At 42.4% G+C, this 25,104-nt stretch overlaps 2 protein-coding genes across 7 annotated transcripts in view; one reads left to right on the top strand and one right to left on the bottom strand.

Moving 5' to 3' along the window:
• UBE3A (ubiquitin protein ligase E3A) overlaps positions 1-2,427 on the top strand; it is a 35,735-nt gene extending 33,308 nt beyond the window's left edge. For all 5 annotated transcript variants that reach the window (XM_035114766.3, XM_035114768.3, XM_035114765.3 and 2 more), the window contains 2 exons: positions 91-234; positions 683-2,427. In XM_035114766.3, coding sequence (XP_034970657.1) covers positions 91-234; positions 683-803 — 265 coding nt within the window. In that variant the 3' untranslated portion in view covers positions 804-2,427. The remainder of the gene's footprint in view (positions 1-90; positions 235-682) is intronic.
• A 14,589-nt stretch (positions 2,428-17,016) lies between these two features.
• Positions 17,017-23,530, bottom strand: LOC148685888 (cyclic nucleotide-gated channel cone photoreceptor subunit alpha). 2 transcript variants are annotated; one of them, XM_088667675.1, is made up of 4 exons: positions 23,269-23,530; positions 20,956-21,063; positions 19,850-19,956; positions 17,017-18,889 (listed from the first exon to the last, which is right to left on the bottom strand). In XM_088667675.1, exons 2-4 carry the CDS (start codon positions 21,039-21,041, stop codon positions 17,487-17,489), a joined length of 1,596 nt encoding a protein of 531 aa, XP_088523801.1. In that variant the 5' UTR covers positions 21,042-21,063; positions 23,269-23,530; the 3' UTR covers positions 17,017-17,486. The 2 variants fall into 2 exon arrangements, with proteins under 2 accessions (XP_088523801.1, XP_088523802.1); XM_088667676.1 differs by lacking the exon at positions 23,269-23,530 and adding an exon at positions 21,646-22,106.
• Between the last annotated feature and the right edge of the window lie 1,574 nt (positions 23,531-25,104).

Below are 25,104 nucleotides of genomic sequence, written 5' to 3'. Positions count from 1 at the left end.
CTACTTCCAAGGTTAAGGGCAAGGTATAAGCAGCACAAGACGTTTAGCTCTGCCCAGAATATTTATTTATTTTCATTTTTGCTTCAACAGAGAATTTTGGGAAATAGTCCATTCATTTACAGACGAGCAAAAAAGACTATTCCTCCAGTTTACAACAGGCACAGACAGAGCCCCAGTAGGAGGACTCGGAAAACTAAAGATGATTATAGCCAAAAATGGCCCTGACACAGAAAGGTAAACTCGTTTGATGTAAATCTTACTTTAAAACTCAGAAATGCAAGTGTATCATGCTGCAAGTGTAAGTTCCCTTTCTGAGTGAGTTCCCTCTCAGTCCCTGCTACAGTTGTACCTCAGAAGTCAAACGCCTTGCGAGTCCAACCTTTTGGCTCCCTAATGCTGCAAACCCGGAAGTGTGTGTTCCTGTTTGCGAAGGTTCTTTGGAACCCGAATGTCCGATGCGGCTTCCAATTGGCTGCAGGAGCTTCCTGCAGCCAATCGGAATCTGTGCCTTAGTTTCCGAACGTTTTGGAAGTCGAACGGACTTCCGGCACGGATTCCGTTCCACTTCTGAGGCACGACTGTACTAGTTGTTGATTTGAGAAAATCGACAGTAATGGCTTGCGCGTTTTGTGTTCTGCTCTCCCGCGACCTGATCATTTTCTCCTCTTCCCTTTCTCCGTAGGTTACCGACGTCTCACACATGCTTTAATGTCCTTCTGCTTCCAGAGTACTCCAGCAAAGAAAAACTTAAAGAGAGATTGTTGAAGGCCATCACATATGCCAAAGGATTTGGCATGCTGTAATGAAAATAAATAAAATAACAAAAGGGATTAAAAAGATTTGGTGGTGATGGTGTCCCTGTCCAAAATAAATAAATAAAATAACCCCCACCCCACAAAAAGGCCATAAGATAAATGAGAGCTACAGTAGTCACTTGTGTTTTTGCCCCCTTCTTCACTTGGGGACATTGGGCTGGAACAGCAGATTTCAGCTGCTTCTATGAACAAATTATTTTTCTTTTAGTGTGAAAGTGTTACATATTCTTTCACTTGTATGTACAGAGAGGTTTTCCTGAATATTTATTTTAAAGGGTTAAATCACTTTTGCTTGTGTTTATTACTGCTTGAAGTTGAGCCTTTTTCTTTCTTCTTTTTTTTCTTTTTTGAGTATTTACAAGAAAACGAAACTGTACTCTCCCGAGGAAAAATATTGCCATCATTTGTAGATTGTGTAACCTTTTTAAGTACAGTATGTGCTATATTTTTCGTCCCGGTTTAATCAAATCAAAAATCAAGAACTGTACTTTTTTGGACAGTTTTGCTTTTGGAACCTGAAGTCTTGGAAAGCGAAATGGTGTGATGCAATGACTGCTGTTCTAGCCCCCAAAGAAATGTGTGGAAAAATCTTTAGACTCAATAAAAATGGAAGGGAGAACTTTGGAATGTTTAACTGCAGCCTTGAAAATTTTTACTTTAGCCACAGCACAACGATTAAAAAAAAAAATCTCATTTCAATATATATGTTGTCTTTCACATGTCTTGTCTTGTAGCATACAGTGTTTTTAATTAGCAAGGTTTCTAGCTGTATGAAAGCGTAAACATAGTTAGGTTGGGTTTTGTCTTTTCTTTTAAAAGAAAAAAAGTTGTTTACTGGGAAAAGTGCATTTTCAGCCAAACAGCATTAGAGTAGAATGAAATGTGTTGTTGGAGAAATCGGAACGTTGGGTCTATAATCAAAAGCATGTGAAGTGCACTTAAAATGAAATTTTAATTGCCTATTATGTTGACATTTTAAATAGACAATCCAGTCTTCCCTGCAAGTTATTTTAATGAATTGTTGTTCCTTTTTCAAGTCATATCATCAGTAGTGCAGCCAAGGGATTCTTCACCTCCCCACCCCCACCCCAGTTTAGCAATGGTGGAGGAATAATTAAACATCTTAAAGGCAGGTTTGCATTGTAATACTCCCAGTTATTCATTGTATGTCTCGGAAATAAACCCTGAGCTCACTTTCATCTCTTACATAACATGCCATAGGTTTGGAGTATTTTAAGTCTGCATCCTACATCAGAGGGACGGATCCCTTACCCCTTTCTACTGATTGTTTCTGCACGCTGGTGATCGCCGCTGTAACAATATAAAATAAAGGGACTGTACATTTTTAACCAAGACAATGTAATTGGCATACCTCATCTTAACTGCAAGTGACAACTGATGTGCAGATCTGAGCTTGTGCCTTGGTGATTGCTATGCCTGACTACTACACACAACAAATCAGCTTGATTTGTGCAGAATTGATATTATTTCATTTGAGGGAGAGAGAAAATGTGTCTTTCAGGATTATTTTATTAATTTTTTTTTAGTAATAGATACAGGCAACTGTTATGTACCAATAATGCTAAATAAAACAGTGATGTTTTCCACCATGGTCCAGTGACAAAAGAAGAAAAGTGATTTTCTTAGTTTCGTAAGTTAACCCTGGTATCGTTGGAGTGAGTTTGATTTAAACTGCCGGAAAGTCTCTACAGAAGGTGGTGTATACAGCACATGATATCATGGGCTGTCCCTTGAGTTCGCTAGATGACATCACAAGAGATCGTCAGGGATGACTCGCACCCCATCCATCACCTCTTTAATCTTCTACCCTCGGGCAGGAGATATAGAAGTATAATCAGCCGTACCAACAGGCTAAAAAATAGCTTCTATCTGTGGGCTGTTAGGCTGTTGACGGGAAAATAACATAGCAAAATTGACTTGCGAGGTGGTGTGTTGTTCGATAAGAGATTGAGGGGAGGGGAGGCTTGTTTAATTTCATTGTACACAGGTTGTACAATGACAATAAAATTATCATTATTACTGGTATTATTATTATTATTATTATTATTATTATTATTATTATTATTGACTCCCTTTGGTATAAAGCTGTTCTTAACAATTCATTTTAAACTGACAGCCTTTACCACTCTCAAATGTGTCATGACATTAGTGGGGCTTTTTACTCATAGATGAGAGCAGGGGGTGGGGGGAGCTAAGCATATAATTTCTGTGATTATTTGTATATGCCTCAATTAACAAGCAATTTTAAAATAGGCACCTGAAGGGATGAAGTTCTGATGACTGAAACAATTTCCTATGTTAATAGGTAAATGATGTGCTTTTCTGGGGACTCCTAAGAAGGCACTAGATGTTGTATTGATCTATTTCCTCTTAACAGTGCTGTTATGCAGGCCGACTCAGAAGCGAGTCCCATTTGTTCAGCGTGACTAACGCTGTGTTGTAATTATGCGTGTTGAGGGTTGTAGCTGAAGTCACCTACCTTTAATTGGTTTTTAAGTTCTTACACTAGGCCTCCTTCCAATACCACAAAGCTCGGGAGAGGAGCACTCCTGTTAGGAGGGAGGATACACACTGGCATTTTGTGGTGGGTCTCTTTTGTATAGTACTAGTTTCTGTAACATGAGCACCTAGCCTGTTTACCTGTACAGTGGTACTTTGGTTCTCGGACTTAATCCATTCCGGGAGTCTGTTCAACTCCCGAAATGGTTTGAAAACCAAGGCGCGGCTTCTGATTAGCTGCAAAAGCTTCCTGCACTCAATTGAAAGCCACGTCGGATGTTCGGCTTATGAAAAACATTCGGAAACTAGAAAATTCCTTCAGTAGCACCTTAAAGACCAACTAAGTTTATATTTTGGTATGAGCTTTCGTGTGCATGCACACTTCACTTCTGGGTTTGCGGCGTTCGGGAGCCAAGCCTTTCGACTACCAAGGTACCACTGTACTTCTATGTCTCCTTTTTAAAGAATACAATACTGTTTATTAGTAGCACATTGATGAGAGATAGCAGGCTGTGCTTTTTATCTAGGACTCTGTACAGTAAATGGTCATTTGTAATACTATATATAAACACTACTTTCTATTCGTTAAATTTCTGTCCTGGCCTTCCACCAAAGGAGTCCAGGGCAGCAAAGTAGCAAAGAGAAATGAACTTTTAAAAACAATTTTAAAACAATCCTGTATTCTCACAGCTAAACAAGACCCTGGCAATCTTGAACAATATATTTTAGCCATCAAACACCTGGGAAGACGATGTATTTTGTTCTGCCCAGGTGTGACTAATGAGGGAGAGCATTCCATAGGAAGAGAGCTGCTACTGAGGAGACTCTGTTCCAAATCGGCACCCGCCAGATATTACCCAGCGGTGGCCTTGCTAACTGGGTTCCTGCCAATTATAAGATAGTTGATACTGGGGAGAGGGGGTTGGACTAGATTACTCTTGGTGTCCCAACTCTACAATTCTATGACTCTTACTGTTTATTTTACTGTATCCTGATCTGATGTGAGGCAGGCGTGCAGAACCGTTTTGGCTCCAAGGGTTAGATTTGACAAGTTAGGCAAGGCTTCCCACCTGTCATTCACTTGAGTTCACAAATGAAGTCCATGGCATGTCCCAAAAAGGCCTGGCAGGCCACACTTGGCTGATGGGGTGCAGGTTCTCCATCCCTTGTTGTAAGGCAACTTCACATGAACACTTAATGGGGGCAGAGAGATTCCCTTCTGTGGGGAGCTTTCTGTGTTAAATTCCAGGTTACAAACCCAACTTCCCTAGACAACATTGTGACTCGATAAAAGGATGGGTCTAGGGCAGCCAATTCTATTAGATTTTCTTTCTTAGAATAAGTACCTACCGTGTTTCTCCGAAAATAAGCCATACCCCGAAAATAAGCCATAGTGATAGGCAGTTTAACCTTGTAGGTTAAACTGTACCATACTTAATATAAAAAAATAAGACATCCCCTGAAAATAAGCCACCGTGTTTTTTTTTGAGGAAAAATAAATATAAGAAGGTGTCTTATTTTTGGAGAAACACGGTATACATATCAAGGTTTGGGGTCTGTTTAACTCCCATACCAAAGACCCTGTCCTTTTATAAAGGAGCAATTTCCGCTCAGGTGGCTCAGGAGAGGACTGTTACACATTTTAGCATGTTGCTCTACCACAGGCATCCCCAAACTTCGGCCTTCCAGATGTTTTGGACTACAATTCCCATCATCCCTGACCACTGGTCCTCTTAGCTAGGGATCATGGGAGTTGTAGGCCAAAACATCTGGAGAGCTGCAGTTTGGGGATGCCTGCTCTAGCATAAACTAGGGTGAAGACAACCAATACAAGGATTAATTGGGATTGGAGTCCTTGATGCTTCCACCTGTGTAAGTAAAGGCCTGAAGGAAGACTTATCATTCTCCCTGATACTGCTGCATTAATGGCAGCTGACAGAACCGTTAATACGGTACAACAAATAGCAACGACCTCAGTGGCAGCAGGAAAAGAGCCCTGGATTCTGAAAGGTGACTTGAGCCACATCCTCCCTCCGCAATATAATCTAGCTGTGGATAGAACAACTGAGTTTGGAGAGAACAACAGACACTGAGTTTGGTATTATGGGAAAGAGGCAGAAGGGAATCTGGAAGAAGGCACAGTTTCATGTCGGTATAAGGTTGGTAAAGTGGCACGTTGGAAGAGATATTCTGGCCTATGTGCCTCTCTCCTTTGGTGGAAGAACTGGGTCATGTCCAATATTGCATGAGTGGAGTTCTACTTGTACAACAGGACTTCCCTCCCTCTGTCCCTTGCAGATACCTGTTCCATATGGTATGCCAACTCTTGAGTGGGGCTTGGGGGGTCTATCAAGGGGAGGAGAGAAAGGAAATCCTGATGCACAAACAAATCTGATGCCACCTATCGCCTTTACCCTAATACATTTACTGTAATAATCACTCGGACTGTAAACATCTTGATAATTATTAGGAAGAATTTTATTATCAGGACATGACATATTTGCCCATTTGTAAGTTGCTTGTAGGTCTCCAGCCCCAGCTGAAGTAATTTTCTGCAATTACATTAAATTACCCCACTTAAGCAGATCTTCATATGCATACGTTATGTTTGCTCGTATTATCAATCTCGAACTGGGATCGAAATTTACCTCCCCTTGACAAACTGGCAAATGATACATTGGGCCTTACAGAATAAGTGTAGATCACTGAGCACTTAAGGCAAGTATTGGGAGTGCATGTAATTAGAAATATTGAGTAAATCCTACCCCTTCAGGTAAGGAAGGCTCTTTCTGGTTTTAAGCAACAGTTACCAGCACATTTTTTTTCTTGAAATCATATGGGCTAAATACTGGGGGAGGGGAGGGGTGAAAGATGAACTGCTTGGAAACTCCAAACCTTAGTTTACAATCAGTTGATAAGGATTATTGTTCACCCACTTTCTTTCAATGAGGTTCTCTTTAGTAATAATCTCATTGTAATATTCCCATATCAGAATTTCTGAAGGACTTTCCTTTCTCATAAAATCCCTGTCCAAATTCTTAATTGTAATGCTTCGGTGATAGGTTTCCGGACCTACTGAATTCCATTTTGCCTGCTCCTGTTGAGTATCCCATAGAAAATCCTGTTTTACCTGACTCCCTAAATTTTCTACCAGTCGCTCAGAATAATAATCTTGTAGAGTAGAGTCTCCCTCCTTTTTTAAAGCTGCAATCTTCTGTACAAAAAGCTTGACTTTGTTATTAAAACTGCCATGATTGTTTACCATCACATGATTTTCCATGCCGCAGTATCTTCCCAGTGGCGTGTTGTCCAACCCCAAGAAAAGATTCCTAGAGTTAGGTCTCCATTTTTTATTTCTTTCCCCCTTGCTACTTTTTTTTTGCTCCAGAAAGCCTTCCTTCAGTCCTTTATTTACAAGTCCTTCAGGGCACAAAGACATGTTATGATCTGTAGCCTCAGCTTGTGGATGCTGTAGCTGTGAATAAGTTCTCTCCAAAATCCCTTGATATCTGTAATTCACATCGGACAGCCTGTCGTGCTTCTGATGGTAGGCAGTGAAGGGCCTTTTGTATCCAAGAACGCCAATAGGCTCACTTAAGTCAGTTTGCCTTTTGCAAATGGAAACCTTTTTAGCAGCTGATATATCCTTACTGCGATACCCTCTTTGTGCATCAATTTCCTTAGTAGCTCCAAGGCACCGGTAGTTCTGTGGATCCTTAATCTCTGCTTCCTTACCGTGCAAGTCTTGGCAGCTCTGGTTCTTGGCAACTGAGACTGGAGCCAGATGAGTCTGGATTCTGCACGGAGCTGAAACAGCCCTGGAGGCTTCCTTGTTCTGCAATATAACTCTCACCGCCTTTTTGCTACCATCCGTCACAACCGTATGCAGATTTGGAAAGAGGCTCCGGGAAAGCTGTTTGGCAAGGTCTCTGTTGCCGTGCAGTTTGGCATGAGCCACTTCTGACCTCCTGAGCTTGAGGCTGAATCTGTTGTACAAGATTCTTTGATCAAGAGTGAAGGAGGTTTCTGCCTGCTTCTTCATGGACTCCAAGATCCTAAGCTGCTTGTTTAACAGGATCTCCTCCTTGGCATTGCAAAACAAAGCCAGCTGCATTTTCTCTCCATCTTTGAACTTACGCCTTTCAACCATTGTGTAAGAGAAGGTTGAAATTTTATATATGAAACCAGACAAGTGCTTGGATTTAATTCGTTTCTGGCTGCTTTTTCTCCTTTCCACAGAGGATCATATTTAGCCTTTTGCAGTTTTCTGTTGCCGGGACTGTGGAAGAAGCCTTTGACTTTACTCCAAGGGTGTTCTTAAATCTCAAGACGTATTGAAGTGTGACGCCAACAGTCAAGGGTTTGTTGATGAGATCGAGTTCCTAATCTGCGTTGTTAAGGAAGCAAAAAATGAAAGCCGCCTTTTCAAAGATGGGAATCACCGTGGATGGTAGCTTTATTAGTTTGGTTCTTCCTATGAATGGACACATTAAACTGAGTAAATATTTCTTGCAGGACAATGCTACAGTTTCTATAAACACTAGAGTCTTCTCACTCAAAGGAGGGAAGTCAAATGCCTTGTGAACAGAAACCAATTTGTTGACGTTAGCACAGTCAGACCATGTCAAACAGGGTGCCAACCTTTTCAGACCTGTGAGCACATTTGCAAATCAGAGAAACTGGGCACCACACACAACCTGCTCTTTTGTAGGGTTGCCATAAATCATGATTTTCCTGGACATTACCTGGATTTCAATCAGGGCCGTCTCAAGCAGGCCGGGCGCCCTGGCGCTGAGGCGTGGAGATCGCTCCAGCCCCCCTGCCCTCGCAGCGCACAGCACGGCTCCCGTGCGGCTTTGCAGCGAACGCCCCCCCCCCCGCCGGCCCGGCGCCCTGTCGCCCCGCACCACCGGGACTACACCTAGAGCCATGCCTGATTTCAATGGTGGAAGTGACATCTGGGAGGGAATTTCTGAAAAGCGACAGTTCGTCCTGGATTTTTGTCAACATAACCAAAAAACACATTTTGAAAAACTCATTTGTCCTCAACAACGTTGGCATTTTTTAAATAATAATAATAATGCTCTGCAACTTTGGGAATTTTCTTTTAAAAGGTCAACAATAACATTGACTCCAAAATGTTTATTTTATCATTCATGATGGTCTTGCAGAATAATAAAAGATTTCTGGGAGATGGTTTATAATGAACTTAATAAAATGTTTAAAAGAACATTTCCTAAAAACCCAGAAGCTTTTCCTTCTGGGAATAATAACAACAGAAATCTCAAAAAATTACTCTGCATTATAGATGTATGTGGCTACAGTGGCCCAAACTCTGGTAACACAAAAGTAGAGAACAGATACAATACCATCACGAGAAGAATGGCACCTTAAAATATTATATTATATAGAACTCGCCCGCATGACAAACAGATGAAGAAATAAAGATGATAAGAAACTAAAAAAGAAGACATTATATATTGATTATATGGAAACAATATTATAACAGGAAAATAAGTGTGAGAAACTGAAAAAATACTCAGGGTATGGTAATGAAAACAATTTAGTAAGAAAGTGCAGTTTGAAAAGATATCAGATAGGAAACCAGGGAAAGAGCAGAAGGGAAGTTAAAGTCAAGGTATATAAGAGTGGAGGAATAAGTTATATTACGATTATTACTCATATACCTATGTGTTATATTTAAGTTGTTGTTTTTTCTTATTACCTTGTGTTTGACTGTAACACAGTACGCATTGATGATATGATTAAACAGAAAAGCAAATTTCAAAAAGAAAAAAGGTCAACCATTTGTTTGTGTCCAGATTTTCACTGCTTGAAATATGGCAAACCTATCTGTTGGCCAGAGGCTGGGAACCTCAGAACTAAAGACCTCTTTAACTTTTATCCCTCCGCACCACAACTCTTGTTTGCCCTGCTTTGCACCCTTGTGGGATGTGTCCTTGAATTCTGATCATGCCTCTAACTGATCCAGGTGGAGGCTAGGCATGGACGGGTGCATACGTGTAGAAACTAGCCTACTGGACAAAGGTAAAATTTGCATGCATCGCTCCGCCCACTCTTGCCTCCGCTCACACCGGCCACTGGCGTGTGGCCCTTGGAAGATGGCCTAGAAGGAAATGCCTCCCTCGGGCAGAAAAAGGTTCCCCGTACCTGCTATTGGCTATCACAGATCACTCCTTTCAGCAGAGGGAGAGGACCCTGTTGATGGCAGTGAACCCCTGCGGGTCCAATAGCACCACACTGGAGACCCGTGAAGTCAAATACAGTGGTGCCTCGCAAGACGAATTTAATTCGTTCTGTGAGTCCATTCGATTTGCGAAAAATTCGTCTTGCAAATCCCATAGGAATGCATTGAATTGTTTGGGGGGGGGTTGCCCATAGGAACGCATTAATTGAATTTCAATGCATTCCTATAGGAAACTGCGATTCGCTAGACGATTTTTTCACAAAACGAATTTGTCTTGCAAGGCAACCTCTGATCACAAAACCCATTCGTCTAGCGAAAAATTCATCTAACGGGGCATTCATCTAGCGAGGTACCACTGTAATGGATATAAATTTGAAGCACCTACAGTATTTCCCCTAAATTTTTCCACTACCACCTCTCTGCATATGGTGGTGCTTTAGATACCTATGAGGATGCCATGATGGCAGCAAAGGATACCTCCTTTTCCACCTTCTTTGCCACTGAGTTTATGAGCATGCACCAGTGTTTCATTGCCTTCCTCTGAAGTATATCTCCACATGCATTCAAGCACGTTGTTTCATTGCCCTGAGGTACACCAGGGAGCCCAGAAGACTCTAGGAAATGGGAGAGGGGACTTGGGGGCAGTTGTGTAAATGGTCCGAGTCATGTGATCCTTCTGCAAGTGCAACTGAGCTCAAGGCAGGTAGTGAGACATGAAAACAAAATCAAAGAACAACAGAATGCTAAAGGCAGAATAATAAAAGGATTTTTAAAATACAAAGAGTCATTATGCATAATTTAAACAACTGTATAATGGCGCCCACGTTATCATTGCTATTATTGTATTATGCTGTTAGTTTATTAATTGTGTATGGCACCATCAGCATGCAAAGCATTTTCCAGAGAGGTCCCTTTTCCTGAGCAGCTTCCAGGTTAATATTCACCATGGAGGAAGGAGTGTCAGAGGAAACAGATAAGTGACATGTAGTCGTTTCTATTGCACTTGCTCGGGGCAGATAAGAGGTTCTGTATGATAAGAGAATTAGGCAATAATAAGGAACCACAATACAAAGATGCTGGTTTGCATCCAACAGGGGAAGATTGAGAGAGAGGTAGTTTTACGTGACATGGTACAATCCACACAGTTTTTGTTATCCAGTATTGAACATGTCCAAAATCTAATGCTGCAATTTGATTTTTGTGTGTGTGTGTGTATGCAAGCGCGCACCTCCCACATATGCGTGACTGGAGCACATCCTCCACTCTCCCACCAGCCCCAGAGCTTCCATTTTAGTTGTGGGGTTTTTAAATAGTATTTCTGAACTGGATTGGTGAGAGAGCAGAGAGCAGTTTAGACAGGTTTTTAGAGGGTGCTCCCCAGTTGTGCACTTTTCGCTTATGAGTGTGGGGTGCCAGAACGTAACCCCCACATGAGTGCTATATTCTATTACTCCTGCAACATAATCCCTGCACAGATGATGAAAACTCAGCAATGACCCTTGTGCCCTGGCAAATGACACATATGCACTACATTCCATCTGCACCAGTGTTTCCCAATCTTTCCGTGTTTTTGGACCACAGTTTCCATCATCCCTGACCACTGCTTCTGCTAGCTAGGGATGATGGGAGTTGTAGTCCAAACACAGCTGAAGACCCAAGTTTGGGAAACTCTGCCATGATGCGTCCAATGTTTCAGCAGCACAGGGATATTAAAGGGGGTGAGTTTTCATTCGGAAGCCTTGCCATCTGCCTCTCTCATTGTCAGTGTCGAAAACATCTGATAGGCTATGAAGAAAATGCAAATTGCTGCACTGCTTTGGAATATGCCAATGTAGACTTGCTAGCACAAGTAGGAGAGGCTGTTCACAGCGGTGCGCTGTGTCTATTTGGATTCCTAACAAGAAGCTGGCTGATGTGGTCTCGGTAGCTGAAAGCCTGCTAAGTAGAATCCTATATTCCAGCCTAATGGACCACAAAGAGAATTGCCAAGAGGCAAGGCAAACTAATCGAGCGTAGCTGGCAGATTCAGTCTTGGTTTTGCAAGGGGAAATGTGAATGATTTGAGAGCGGCCACCGTATCCTGCCTCCTCATTTTCTCCCATATGTAGCATTTTTTTTTTCTTGAGTTGCCGCTTAGCTTCAGGGTTCAGTGTAATATCCAAAAGCTGTCTTAGCATGCATGTTCCTGAGCCATTCTTTCTGAGTTCAGAACTGGACGCAGGATTCTGAGTTGTCCTGAATTATTGAGAGTCCCGCTGGGATTCATGAGGATCAACAGTGAATATTCTCCAGATTATGCTCTTAGCTCTTAGCTCTTTGGTGCCTCTCTTTCTTGGAAGCTTTAAGAATCTGATTTTTCTCATTATATGTTGGTTCTAAAGAGCCAAATAAAGAACCAGAGCTGCTGGGTTCTGAACTGATGGTTTATTTGTCAATGCCATACATTTACGAAAAATCTACCATGGGATTTTGGAAGAAAAGCCAATCTGATGCACCAAAACCGGAAGGTGGCGGGAATGCCCAATTTTCTTCAAACTGCAGGTGGTTTAAAGAGCTTGGATCATGAAAAGGAAAGATTAAAAATGGACAGTTGGTAATGCAATCAGGGGACAGAGGCCTTCCACAACATTCTTCCCTGGTGACCTCTTGGGACCAGCCGTATGTGTTATCAATGACTTTGCCCATATATGTGTTCCAGACAGTGGCTGTAACATATGGAGAGGTTTCACACTTAAATCATCACATACTGTGACCGGAATACCACTGTCACTCACCTGGCAGTAAATCACACAGAACTCAGTGGTCACATGTATAGGATTGTACTGCATGTCTCAATTTCACTGTGGGGAATCTGCCAGAGTCGGCATCGCAAATAAAAAAGGTGGTTGTTATACAATTTTACACAACTGCAAAATCAGGATGGGGGGGGGGGTCCATCACACAGGTGTTATTTCAAGTCCCCTCCATGTAGTGGTTGCCCTATATGGACTACCCGTGGATAATAGACATGTTTAAATTCAAAATTTCTACAACATCTATGCAGCTCTGTCAGCAAATGCAAGCATACATCACTAAATGACAAGGGTGACAGCCAGCATTAAGTCCAACTCGGAGTAGACCAACTGAAATCAGCAGATCCTTTCTGAGTATGCCTTAGTTGGATAGCATCTTAAGAATCATCGTTTGATTTTAATTGTTGGCTACTTGGATGAGTCGTACATTTTATGCATTTTAATAACTTATATGCCACCTAATCTAATGTAACAAAAATCTCTAAGTGGTTCACACAATTTACAATCATCACAAGCCAAAAGTTAGTACACAGTCATTCTGCCTGTCTCTATCCCTTCCCTGTTAAGTAATGTTGCAAACAGTTGCTGCAATAAAGTCTCTTGATAAGGATAAAGCTAGAATTGAAGAAGTGTGCATGCACACGAAAGCTCATACCAAAATAAAAACTTAGTTGGTCTTTAAGGTGCTACTGAAGGAATTTTTTTATTTTACTTCGATCCAGACCAACACGGCTACCTACCTGTAACTAGAATTCACTGTTACTACTGCATTTATAAATAAATAACTATATATAGCTAACAGTCTTTCCCTTCTACCCAGTGTAAGGCTCTGTGAATTTTTTTTAAAAAACAACATTTAAGTGTCCTACAGACTGTACCTCATATATAAGCAAGACAGTATGTGCTTTGTGCTAAACACATTTTAAATCTGCATTTTAATATGCAGTGTCATGAATTGACCAGATTTTCCACCTCACTTGAGATTGATTTTGCAATCTCTGCATGGGAAAGACATATCAAGATAATATGAAGTGAAACACACTATCTTTTCAAAAAATCTGAAGATAAGAAGCTTTCCCATGGATTACATACAATGTATGGTGCCTTCAGGTGTTCAAAGCACCTCACATCATGCATCAGCTAATTTAAATCCTTAAAAACAATAATGTAAGGTAAATGTAAATGTATGGTAAATGTAGAGAGAGAGAGAGAGAGAGAGAGAGAGAGAGAGAGAGAGAGAGAGAGAGAGAGAGAGAGAGAGAGAATAGCTGGCATATAGCTTGCAGTGCAATTCTAATCAAGCCTGCTCAGAATTAAGTCCTACTGAATTCAATGAGACTTGCTCCCGGTTAAATGGGATTAGGATTGCAGCTTTATCTCTTTAGTCACTACACTGCACTTGCTTTCTGAGAGAAGTCTCGAGCTACATCCGCTTCAAGTGAGCGTTTGCCATCTTACTTTCTAAACCGGGAGCCAAGGGGAAGGGCCGCAGCTCAGTGCGCAGCGTCCCAGGTTCAGTCCTCATCATCTCAAGGTCGGGTTTGGCATGAGGAGCCGCTGGCGGTCTGTGTAGACATACTGAGTGAAGTGGACCAATAACCCAAGGCAGCTTCTTAAGGTTCCTAAATACACTTCATGAAGTCACTGACCTGTCAATGCTGGTCACAAAATGCTTGACTAGATAGACTAGCTTCCCCCAACCTGATACATTTCATGTGGCAATGGTGCACCCAAGATACTATGCAAAGGGTGAAATCTGTAGCATAGAATCTTGTGGTGTTTTATGCCTGAGGCCTCAACCCCCCCCCCCCATGTTAGTTCAGTTATCCACTGGCTGCATGAGTTTTAACTGTTAGAGCAGCACGTATGTTGTGTTATGCTGCTGTCTGCCTCGGGGTTGGCCTTTAAATACGAGTCCGTCTCAGACCCAATTATTCATGTAAATAGGTTTCGGTAACCTAAGTATTACCTGCCTCTCTTGTACATTTTCAATTTGACAGGAGCAAATACAGCGAGTAAAAGTCCTATGTTATTTTTAAACTTTAAAACAAAGGTGTGTTGCATAAGGTGGTTTTCTTTTTCCTAGGAGGGAGAAAGAGAACGATTCAAAAGGGACAAACAACCCAGGGCAACTTCAGCACAACTCTGTAAAGTATAATTACCACAGAAGTTGTCGGGCTGCGGCTTCCATCATCCCTGACTATTGGCTATTCTGACTGGCAGGACACAGATTCCTTGCCTCTGTCATAAGTGAGCAACTAAAGCAAGTGATTCCTTTGCCTTAAGTCACCTCAGCTCCTCGTGATTGTGTTATGGTTTCACCTCAGGGGCGCTTTGAGGCTGCCAAGGCAGCATCGTCAAAGCAACCCAGCATTCCTTTGGATGTTTTCCCACATCGATGTCATGAGGTAGTACCATGCATAACTTTCAGGTACAATTCTAGCAGTTACATTTGCTCCATCTCAGACCATCAAACAAACTCAGGCTGCAGTTCTAAACAACTGTATTAAGGAAGACGCCATGTTAGAAACTGAGAGTTGGGTTCTAGCCCCAGATTCATTGCAATTGGGTCACACTGAGTCAATGGCAATTAAGTTAGTCATGTTTACGTTTTCACATTGAGTTCAACGGGACCGATGTGCAACCAGGGCTTTTTTTTTCCAGCCAGCACTCACTGGAACTCAGTTCCAGCCCTTCTCAGGTGGGTGCCATTGCCATTATAAGAGAACAAGGGTGGTATTCACGGTGAGTTCTGGCAGGTTTTTTCCCTAGAAAAATAGCACTGCGTGCAACTGACTTAAATTGGATCCAACTCACGGGGGAGGGGCGCAGTATCAAGCAAAAAAAATATTCAGAGTAGAGCCATTGAAATTAATGAAAATAAGATAGCTGCATTAATTCCAGTAGGTCTACTCTGAGGAAAACTTAGTGGAATACCACCCACTGGAACATACTTCTGACTAAATATGCATGCTGCACTTTTAATTATGAGAAATGAATTTGTAAATTACAGCACATTTTAACTTCCTTCCTTTTCTTTTTTACAGTTCACAGCCTGTTACAAGTTACTGGAAACTAAACTTTCCCCTGGAAGCAGTAAAAGGACATGCCTGAAGAAAATGAACACACTTTTATGCAATGGCTGTGAAATTGACAGGCAACAGGGCAAGACGAGAGGAAATCACCATTCCTCTGCTTAACAGCTTCAGTGTTATGCATTAGCATAGAAAGGGATGTAAGGAATGGCATCAACATGAAGAGAGAGAGAGAGAGAAAGAAGAATGTGGGGGAACTTATTTCACATGGCTGGGTTGTCTTATAGTGCTGCCTGACTGTAAAGGCTTGCAAATATTGTATGACTTGCTGACTTCTGTTGCACAGTAGAAAAACGACAAGGAAACTACAGAGGGCAGTGCATAAAACAGGCATCCCCAAACTTTGGCCCTCCAGATGTTTTGGATTACAATTCCCATCTTCCCCGACCACTGGTCCTGTTAGCTAGGGATCATGGGAGTTGTAAGGGGAAGAGAATATAGGGACCCCCCTCCCCTCATCAGAAGCAGCTCCTCCACAAGCAGAGATAGCAGCGAGGATGCTCAGGAGTCCATTCAGGAAAGGGAGAGAAAGGGCCAGGACTCTGGCAGCAAGGGAGAGCCCCTGCTATACAGGAACGAGGAAGAGAGGGGGGGGAAAGGGGGGGAGAAGGAAAACATGGAGTGTAGACCCTTTTTTCCCTCCGGTTCCGGAATTACGCAGGAGAAGGAGGGGAAAGAGATTTGCTGTCCCAAGACTCTTATGTTGGAGGAGGTCCAGGGGTGGTCCAGTGCCGGATTCTGCTTCGGACTGAGCAGACATGCTTTTACACACCAGTTTCACTGTAAATAGATTGCACCAATAAAGACTGTTTAAAGACAAGCATGCGGAGCGTCGTTACTCTAGAGTAGTCGCAAGAATCCCCTGACAGGAGTTGTAGGCCAAAACAGCTGGAGGGCTGCCTGGCATAAAAGCTATTTAAAAAAACCCTGCATTTTGTTAAAAACCCAAAGTGAATAGTAAATTTAGGGGCAATGAACAGAGAAAGAGTGCCAGGAACATGGGATGAGCATCAGAATAATGCAGCATGGTTCTTCTCATTTCTATACATTCCCAGAAAGTGGTGGTCATTGGTGGTGCAGTCTTGTCCCCTTTTCCCAGGCTTCAAGGCTATCTATCTGCCTTATTATTCAAAGGGTCACTTTGTGCAATTAAATTTTCATTCACTGCCTTTTTAAACCAAACAAAAAACAGCCACAGGGGGAGAAGGGGGATTATGGATTCATGACATTACAGGCACCAGCCAATCAGCACTGTGCACAACCAGTTTCTACTGCAAAATTGAGAAACTGGTTTCTTTTTCAGCTCAGTTCTGGAATGAATATTATACATCTGAACAAAATTCCGGAAGGCATTTCCACAGCAACCCAACTTACTGCTCCAATTGTGCCTATCTGTAATTCTCCGAGGGAGAGAAATTAGAACTCTGTCAGGCCCTTCTAACAACCAAATAATATTGTAAGTAGAACTATATGGAGATTTGTGACAAATAAGTATACAAGTAGCTCATTCACACATGCCACATTCAGCAAGTACTATATAGATGGTTCTATATGGTGTCTAGTGTCTTCAAAATGAGTAGAATAAATTCATGTGAAAGTGGATAAATTATATTCACCGGGAGGCTGCCATGATTTCAAAGCAGAAATGGTGCAAGTAGCGTTCTTATTTATATGTATGCATCTGTTTGATCAGTCCACTAACTTATTAGTTTACAGAAGACCTCCTTGGCGCCAAATACATAGTGAAAGGTGTCAATCACAAATGCTGTCAGACCTGCACACACTCTACCGTCAAGGAGGTCTGATCATGACTCATAAGAAACCCGTAACCAATACAAAATGAACAACGACGAAAAGGAAGTGAAGAACTGTTTCTAAAAAAAATATCATAAAACGTAAGAATTTCCTATTTACATGACAATTGCTTCAGTTAAAAATGCTACAAATGCCATTGATTTGGGTCCATATAAAAATAGCCTTGTTTACATATTTTCATGTGCATATCTTTGCTCTGATGCAATATTCTGAGCTGAATGAAGATGATCAAAGTGCCCACTTAATTCTTTTTCTCTTCCTCTGGTTTTTCACCCTCGTCGCCTGACAGTGTACCACTTCCATATTTCTTCACCTTTGTCTCCACTTTTACAAGTCTCTGCTTGACTTTGGCTTGAGACGCAGTGTACTCTCCGTGGAGTCTAGCGAACCTGGTCTGGAGAATGTCCAGGGCAGCTTCCAGCTTTTCTATTTTCTCCTCCAGGTCTTTGGGATCTGCTCCCGCTTTAGCTGCTTCCTCATCAATCAAATTGTCTTTCATCAAAATCTGCCGTCCTTTTTCTTCTAGCGCCTTTTTGGCGTCAGGGTACTCAGTGAGAGCTTCCATGAGGTCATCTTTAGATAAGCAGAACAGGTCAGAGTAGCCTATGCTCCTGATATTGGCTGTCCTCCTGTTGCCAGATTTGCTGCCTTTGATATTTAAGATGCTGATTTCTCCAAAGTAGCTGCCATCACTTAGGACCACAAACTGGGTCACACCATCATCAGCCACGACAGCCAGCTTCCCTTCTTTAATGATATACATATCCCTTCCGATGTCCCCTTTCTTGCAGATATAATCTCCAGGACTGAAGACCGTGGGTCTTAGCTTCAACACCAGCTCAATAAGGAGTCCAGCTTCACAGTCTTGGAAGATGCGTACCTTCCTTAGCGTGTCTAAGTGGACATTGATGGCAATTTCAGCCTTCAGTTTATCAGGGAGGTACTTGAGAACTTCTTTCTCTTCCACCGTTTTCTTGTTGGTCCACAGGTAATCAAACCATTTAATAACCCTGTTTTCCAAGTCTTTGGTGACTTTTCGGAACTGCAAGTACTGTTTGATAGAATCAACCTTTGCCTGGAACTCTGCCCTAGAGGCATTCATGTTGGAGATCATAGAGCCTACGTTACCGACAATGGTAGCAAAGATGAGCACACCAACCAGGAAGTCCATGACCACAAACAGATACTCTACATCTTTCACAGGAGGTGGAGTCTCGCCAATGGTTGTCAATGTCAACGTTGACCAATATAAACTGTAAATGTATTTCCTGGACAGACGTCCATGTTCTGGATGGGATATATTGGGATAGACCCAGGTGTCTGTTCCAAATCCAATCTGCTTGGAAATAGCAAAAAATATGCATGCATTCCAGTGGATAATGATAAGAATGTACAAGACAAGGTTCCCAATTCGGAACATGTTTGGGTAGTTTGTTCTCGTTTCTGTACGGTCAAAAAACTCAAATAGCCTAGCAATTCTCAGCAGCCGATTAAAGCGCAGCTCAGGATAGTTAATCCCAAATTTTAAATAGCCCAGGTCTGTTGGGACAAGAGAGAGCAAGTCCAGCTTGAACTGTCTAGTGGATTGATAATTCAGTCTTAATTTTTTTTCATCGCGAACTAGTAGTCCTTGTTCCAGGAAACCTGAAAAAGCAAAAGAACAGAGAAGGCAAGAGATTGCTTAAGCAGAACTGTCTACCCCGGAAAGCTGCTCATGGGTTTTCAAATATATTTATTTTCAATATGTTAACTTTTTTGTGACCATCTATAGCAAAATATTGTATTGCCATCAATATTTATAGAAATAAATAAAATACAGTCGTGCCTCGGCTCCTGAATGCCTTGTGAGTCGAACGTTCCAGCTCCCAAACAATCGGAAACTGAAAATGAATGTTCCAGTTTTGAACGTTCTTTTGAAAGTCGAAGTCCAACGGGGCTTCCGCAGCTTCCGATTGGCTGCAGGAGCTTCCTGCAGCCAATCAGAAGCCAGGCTTTTGGAAGTCTAATGTTTTGGAAGTCGAACAGACTTCTGGAATGGATTCTATTCAACTTCCGAGGTACGGCTGTATACCAGGCATTGCCACACTCATTTCATTTATTAAATTTCTATTCTGCTCTTCTTCCCCAAAGAGCCCAGGGTGGTAAACACGAAAATGGTAAAACATGACATTACTCATCTTATATAGTTCTCATCTTAACATCAGTGGGCAGAATCCAACATCGCATGAGCAGATTTCTGCTCACCCAACAGAACTTCACCTTTCTCGCCTTCCTTTGCACCCCCAAAATCTGAAGGGTCCCTCAGTCATACAGAGCAGGTTTTGAGAGTGCACGGGGGCGGACGGCGGACTGCAGGATAGTCAAGTCCTTTCTGCTCACACATAGGCTTTATTTTGGCAGTAAAAGCAAAGCAAGGGTTCTTGATTTGCCCAAGATGACAAAAATAAACAACAAGTATATCTGGGAACACAACTGAGGCAAAGCCAACCTGAATCCCACCCCCCTAATTTAACTGAGTCCAGATTCACAAAGACAGACAAAGGCACAGAATCTGCTACCATTCATGATGTGATTCCATAGTTTGAAACTGCTCAAACAACTCACCTGTTCTGAACCTGACTAATGTGTCCAGGATGTAGATGACATCAGAGGAATAGTCCAAGATCAGCCAAAGTGTAATATTTTCCAGTTGAAGCTCATCGAAACAGGCTCTAAACAAACAGAAAAGAATGGAAGATTTGCTTAGAGCTAACAACCGGTTCAAGGCAGGTTGCACTGGGGGAGAGCAAACCACACGTTCAACTTTATGTTAAAACATCGCCTGCTTTCATCTCCCATATAAACCTCTGAGGTTGTAATTCTCCCTGTGCTTATCTTCCTGATACTGGTAAAGAGAGTAGAGAGCAGAAATCAATTTAGTGGAACTACACTGAGCAAATAATCCAAGAACAACTGTGCAAAGGGCACAGCCTATCAAAATTCATGATCTGCGAACTGCAGGTCTACTCTGCCCACCAGATGGCGGTAACAGGTTGTTACAAGTGGCAAGAGATTTCTGCAAACGAGATGAGTGGGGAGGGCAGTAGTTCCTGCTTCAGAAAGAGCTATGTATAGATGAAAGTATAGAACTGTAGGGCTAATATAAACCACTTGAATAGACTTGCTGATAGACAGGCAGACAGCTGGATCTAATGAGCAAGAGATAGCTAAGGCTGGCATTCCAGATTTCAGAGCAAGTTGAAAGTGAATGGCACCCGAAAAATATTAATAAAACATGAATATATGTAAAATTAGCCTGAAAGGTTATATTGAGCAAAACAAGGTTGTAGCATCTTGCATTAAATTGAGAGGAAAAGAGGCAGAAATGAGCTACAGTGACATTCAAAGCAAGCTAGGTAGGCATATGATTTCATATACGGTATACTGTAGTCAGCAGATTTGAAAACTGCTACCATTTTGATCTGCACAACTGTCTCAGAAGAAAGAATGCCAATAAATAAATAAATGAGCACTTTAAAAATGAATTTTGGGGGGGGGGGAACCAAACACCAGGACAAGAGTTGGAAAAGGAAAAATCAACCAATGTTGCACTCCGGTACAAATATTTGCTGTGGGGTTTTTTTTTAGAAGATCTAACGTGTGCAGTAGTAAAGACAAAGGACCAAAACAGGCAAAGACAACAGAAGTACCCACCAATGAATAATCCTCACCTACACACTATCAAACACCAGTTATAGAATACGGGTGTTGCAATGATTGTCAACCACCTATAGTACAGATCGCTTGAAGGGTCCATCACAAAGACATCTTTCTTCTTCCTGAAAAGAAGGGGAAAGGGGGGGTGTTATTGTTTTGTTGTTTTTGTTTTAATGCTTTACTTGTTGTTGTTGTTCTAACTTGTATTTTATCTGCGAACCGCCCTGAGATGGCAATAAGAATATGCAGGTGTGAGCACATGAAATTCCATTGATCACAGGCGCTTCTCGTGTCCCAGAGAGACCCTGCTTCCAGTACGCTGAAGGCTGCAATTAGTAAAGGAATACATTATAGCCAGCATTGGCCCATCTGGCATGGCCCAACGTGGCACCCACATATACATTCATAAATTGGAATCAGCAAGTTTATCTTAGGGTCACCAAAAAGTTGAGTATTTTTCAGGGTAATCGCCCAATAGCTCCGCCACTGAGCCTGAGTCGCCCATGCCAGATCCCAGGCCACCCCCGCCAGAACCTGACCCAGACCTAGACCCAAAACCGCCCATGCACAATTTATTATTATTTTTATTTTAACCCAAAATCCAGGACATTTGCTTTAAAATGTAAAATTTCTCCCTGGGTGGTCATGTAGGACCCCCAAAAGAGGACATGTCTGGGAATTCTCAGATGTATAACTGATCCTACCATCAGTCAGTGCTTGTCATCAGCTAAAATGGTCTCATCCTGTGCTTAAATTGAGGATGCTTCATTCACAGCAACTTGAGGCTTGAACTGAACAGGGTATTGAACAGATGGTCCATACAGGTGTGAAAGACTTTGCTCACCAAACTATCAGCATTACATTTACAACCTTGCCAGTAAATGCAGAACAGGGCAGAAGCTAGACATCTCTTTTTTTTAACCAGCTTTCACTACCTGCACAATCACTACTACTATAGTACAGCAGCAGGTATTGTGACTACAAGTTTACAGCACGCAAAGTACACAGTTACCACCATTGTTGCTTTGTTTTTTCACATCAGTAGCATAGTTGAGATGCAATCTTTGCAACACACTTCTTGGAATCAATTATCTGCTTTGCCTTTTGAGCATTCTATTTCTTTCGAAGCTTCCTTGACATGGTGTTGCAAGGAAGTTGATCCTCATTGGTGGGCACAAAGCTTAGGTAGTGACCCAAAGGGCGAATCCCATGGCCATGTCTGAGTAAACCTGCGTAGGATTGAACTGCAAGGCTGCCATGCTAGGCACGCTTCCTTCCAAGGAAGTCTTGCTGAAGACAGTGGGATTCATTTATCTCCAAGAATGCATGCACAGCCTTGCGCTTTGTAGAAGTGCAAATAGGCTATATCAATGTTGCCCCATCTGTTCACGCCAGCAGTACACATGACCTTAGTATTTGAAGCCTCAGCTATCATCCTGATTTTTTCCCACACTGGCACATCAGTGGCATGGTGTGCCAAATCCTCCGGCCACTGTGGCCAGTTGTGTGCAAGAAATTCAAAGGGTGGGGTTAGCAGGAGCTTCCTTCCTGTAGCACAGCCTTTGCCAACCTGGTACCCTCCCGGCTGGGGAGGATGGGAGTTGTAGTCCAATTCATTTGGAGTGCAGCAGCCTACCAAAGACTGCTGCAATACATTCCTCTCTCACCCTCACAGCTCGTTTTGCTGCCCTAACTGGCCAATGTGCCGAGGAACCAGAAAGTAGGGAGAGGAGGGAAAGTGGGGTCAACGCTTCCTAAAACTGCTCTAAGGGGACAACCAGAAAACACAGGCTGTGCCAAGCCTGACTTGCATATCCTTTATATGTTTACACTCCGGAGGCCACCTTTTTTTAAAAAATACATCTTACAGCGGTGCTGCTATTTTCTGTTTTAAAAGGTCTGTGGCCAGCTGGACAGGGCGAGTCACAGGAGTTGTGCACTAACACTCAGAGCTGCAAGCCTTTATACAGGAAAGCAACATGGTGAGGAAAATGCACAGGGGACCTGCTGTCACCTGTAAAAGGAGCTCTCGGCACCAAATGATAGCTGCGATGTTTCTGCATAGGCGCCAGAGTTATCCCATGTTTGCGCAAAGTTCTGGGAGAGGTGGCCCTAATTCTCTGTAAGTTGCGGAAGGTTCCCTGAGTGGCTGCAGCATTCTAGAATGCGCCGTTTGAATATTCCAGAGCCAAAGCTGATTGTAGGTTTCGACACGACAATCACTCAAGAGCTAAACGACTCAGGAGCAGTTAGTTGATTATACCATTCAATTCTGTACAGAGCAGGAAGTTTGCTGTAAAGATACAGTCCTCCTAATTTATACTTACTCTTCTTCCTTCTTTTTATCATCTTTTTTGTCATCCTTTTTCTCCTCTTTCTTTTCCTCCTTTTTCTCCTCTTTCTTTTCCTCCTTTTTCTCCTCCTTATCATCTTTCTTTTCTTCCTTCTTTCTGCATAACACAGTGTGCAACGAACTTAGCAAAACGTGGTTGGCTCATCAGCAGCTGGAGAGCTAGCAAGCAGGGAGCAGGTTCAGGAAGACTAGAGGAGGCCAGTCTAAAGTTTACCCAAATGGCTACTTGCATTGTTTATTACAAAATATTGCGCACATCACAATAGTTGGTGAATATCAGGAACGCAACACCACACACACACACACACACACACACACACACACACACACACACAAAATGTGGCTGATTTTGAAAGAGCTTAGTACACACTTTATACATTTGCCAGCAATAAATCTTTCACACAACAGCCCAGAATTTATCTATTTGGCCTGGTGTGCTAAGGAATCATTCTGACACCTATCTTTGGGGTGGGGTGGGGAAATAAAGTCTGATGAAGTATAAGAAATCTCTATAGAGAGTTTGTGTCAAGTTGTCCCTCTGCACCATTACCTAGATCAGGCATCCCCAAACTTTGGCCCTCCAGATGTTTTGGACTACAATTCCCATCTTCCCAGACCACTGGTCCTGTAAGTTAGGGATCATGGGAGTTGTAGGTCAAAACATCTGGAGGGCCGCAGTTTGGGGATGCCTGACCTAGATAGTATGTGCTGCTGTTTCTTTCTTCAGAGCAGCTGTAAGACTCCTATCATTAAACCAAGAATGTCTGCCCAGCTGGAATGAATAGCGCCTGAAGATTGTTCCCTGCCCAATCTACTTCTCTGACAATTATAAAGCCATACGTGGGTTATTTAACTTGCGGTCAAACCACATGTTTCATGTTTCGCTAGATAGGCGCATGATAGGAGTTGAAGCTCACAGAGTCTTCCTGTAAGTTTGCTAGAGAAGACTCTGTGAGAGACCCGCCTGCTGTGCCCTGACAGGGGGAAGATGTAGCGATATATTCTCCTCCCTGCCTGGGCACATTCTCTTCCTCTCTTCTGTGACATCTGCTAAATCCAAGCTCCATGCTCAGACTCCTTTTTAAGCTGGACTTTGTAACCGATATACCATCTGTGATTCTGCAACACGTATTCTGAGTGAGTAAACATTACTTTTACCTTTTACAAGACTATTTTGTATGTGATTGAGGAGAAATACCAGGAAAATCCAGTCTGCCTTAAAGCATTCTGGATTACTCAAACTAAAAGACATGATATTGATAGGGTTGCCAGACTCAATAGAGGACAGGACTTCTGTGCCTTTAATTGCCCTGCTCTCTTTTAAAGAGAAACCAGCTCTCTTTTAAAGAGAAACCAGCAGACCCTTTGTTTAATTTCCAAGCAAAGGGTCTGCTGGTTTCTCTTTAAGGTTTCCAGACTCAAAAGAGAGCAGGGCAATTAAAGGCACAGAAGTCCTGTCCTCTATTGAGTCTGGCAACCCTAGACATTAAACATGAGAGAGATGGTAAAAGAGAGACTTAGGCCTGGCACGAACATCACAATAAGCCGCAGTTTGTTTTAAACCAGGCTTACCCATGGAAGTACCTTCCCACTGCCAGATGGGTTCATTGTCTGCCCCATGCAGCTCAACCAAGACACAGGATTGCTTGTCATCTTGTCCAAACCAAGGCTATTGTTTGTTTCAAACAATGCTTGAGCGGTAAGCCATAAATAAACTATGGTTTGTCCTCGATGTGTTTCTGGCTTGTCTCTTGCGCTTTGTTTGAAACAAACTGTGGTCTGGGTTCAGATAACATGACAAACAGTACTA

This window comes from Zootoca vivipara, chromosome 4, assembly GCF_965207765.1.
Source record: "Zootoca vivipara chromosome 4, rZooViv2.hap1.1, whole genome shotgun sequence".
NCBI lineage: Eukaryota > Metazoa > Chordata > Lepidosauria > Squamata > Lacertidae > Zootoca > Zootoca vivipara.
Note: the sequence above shows the minus strand (reverse complement) of the source record. Positions and strands in the feature narration are given on the sequence as shown.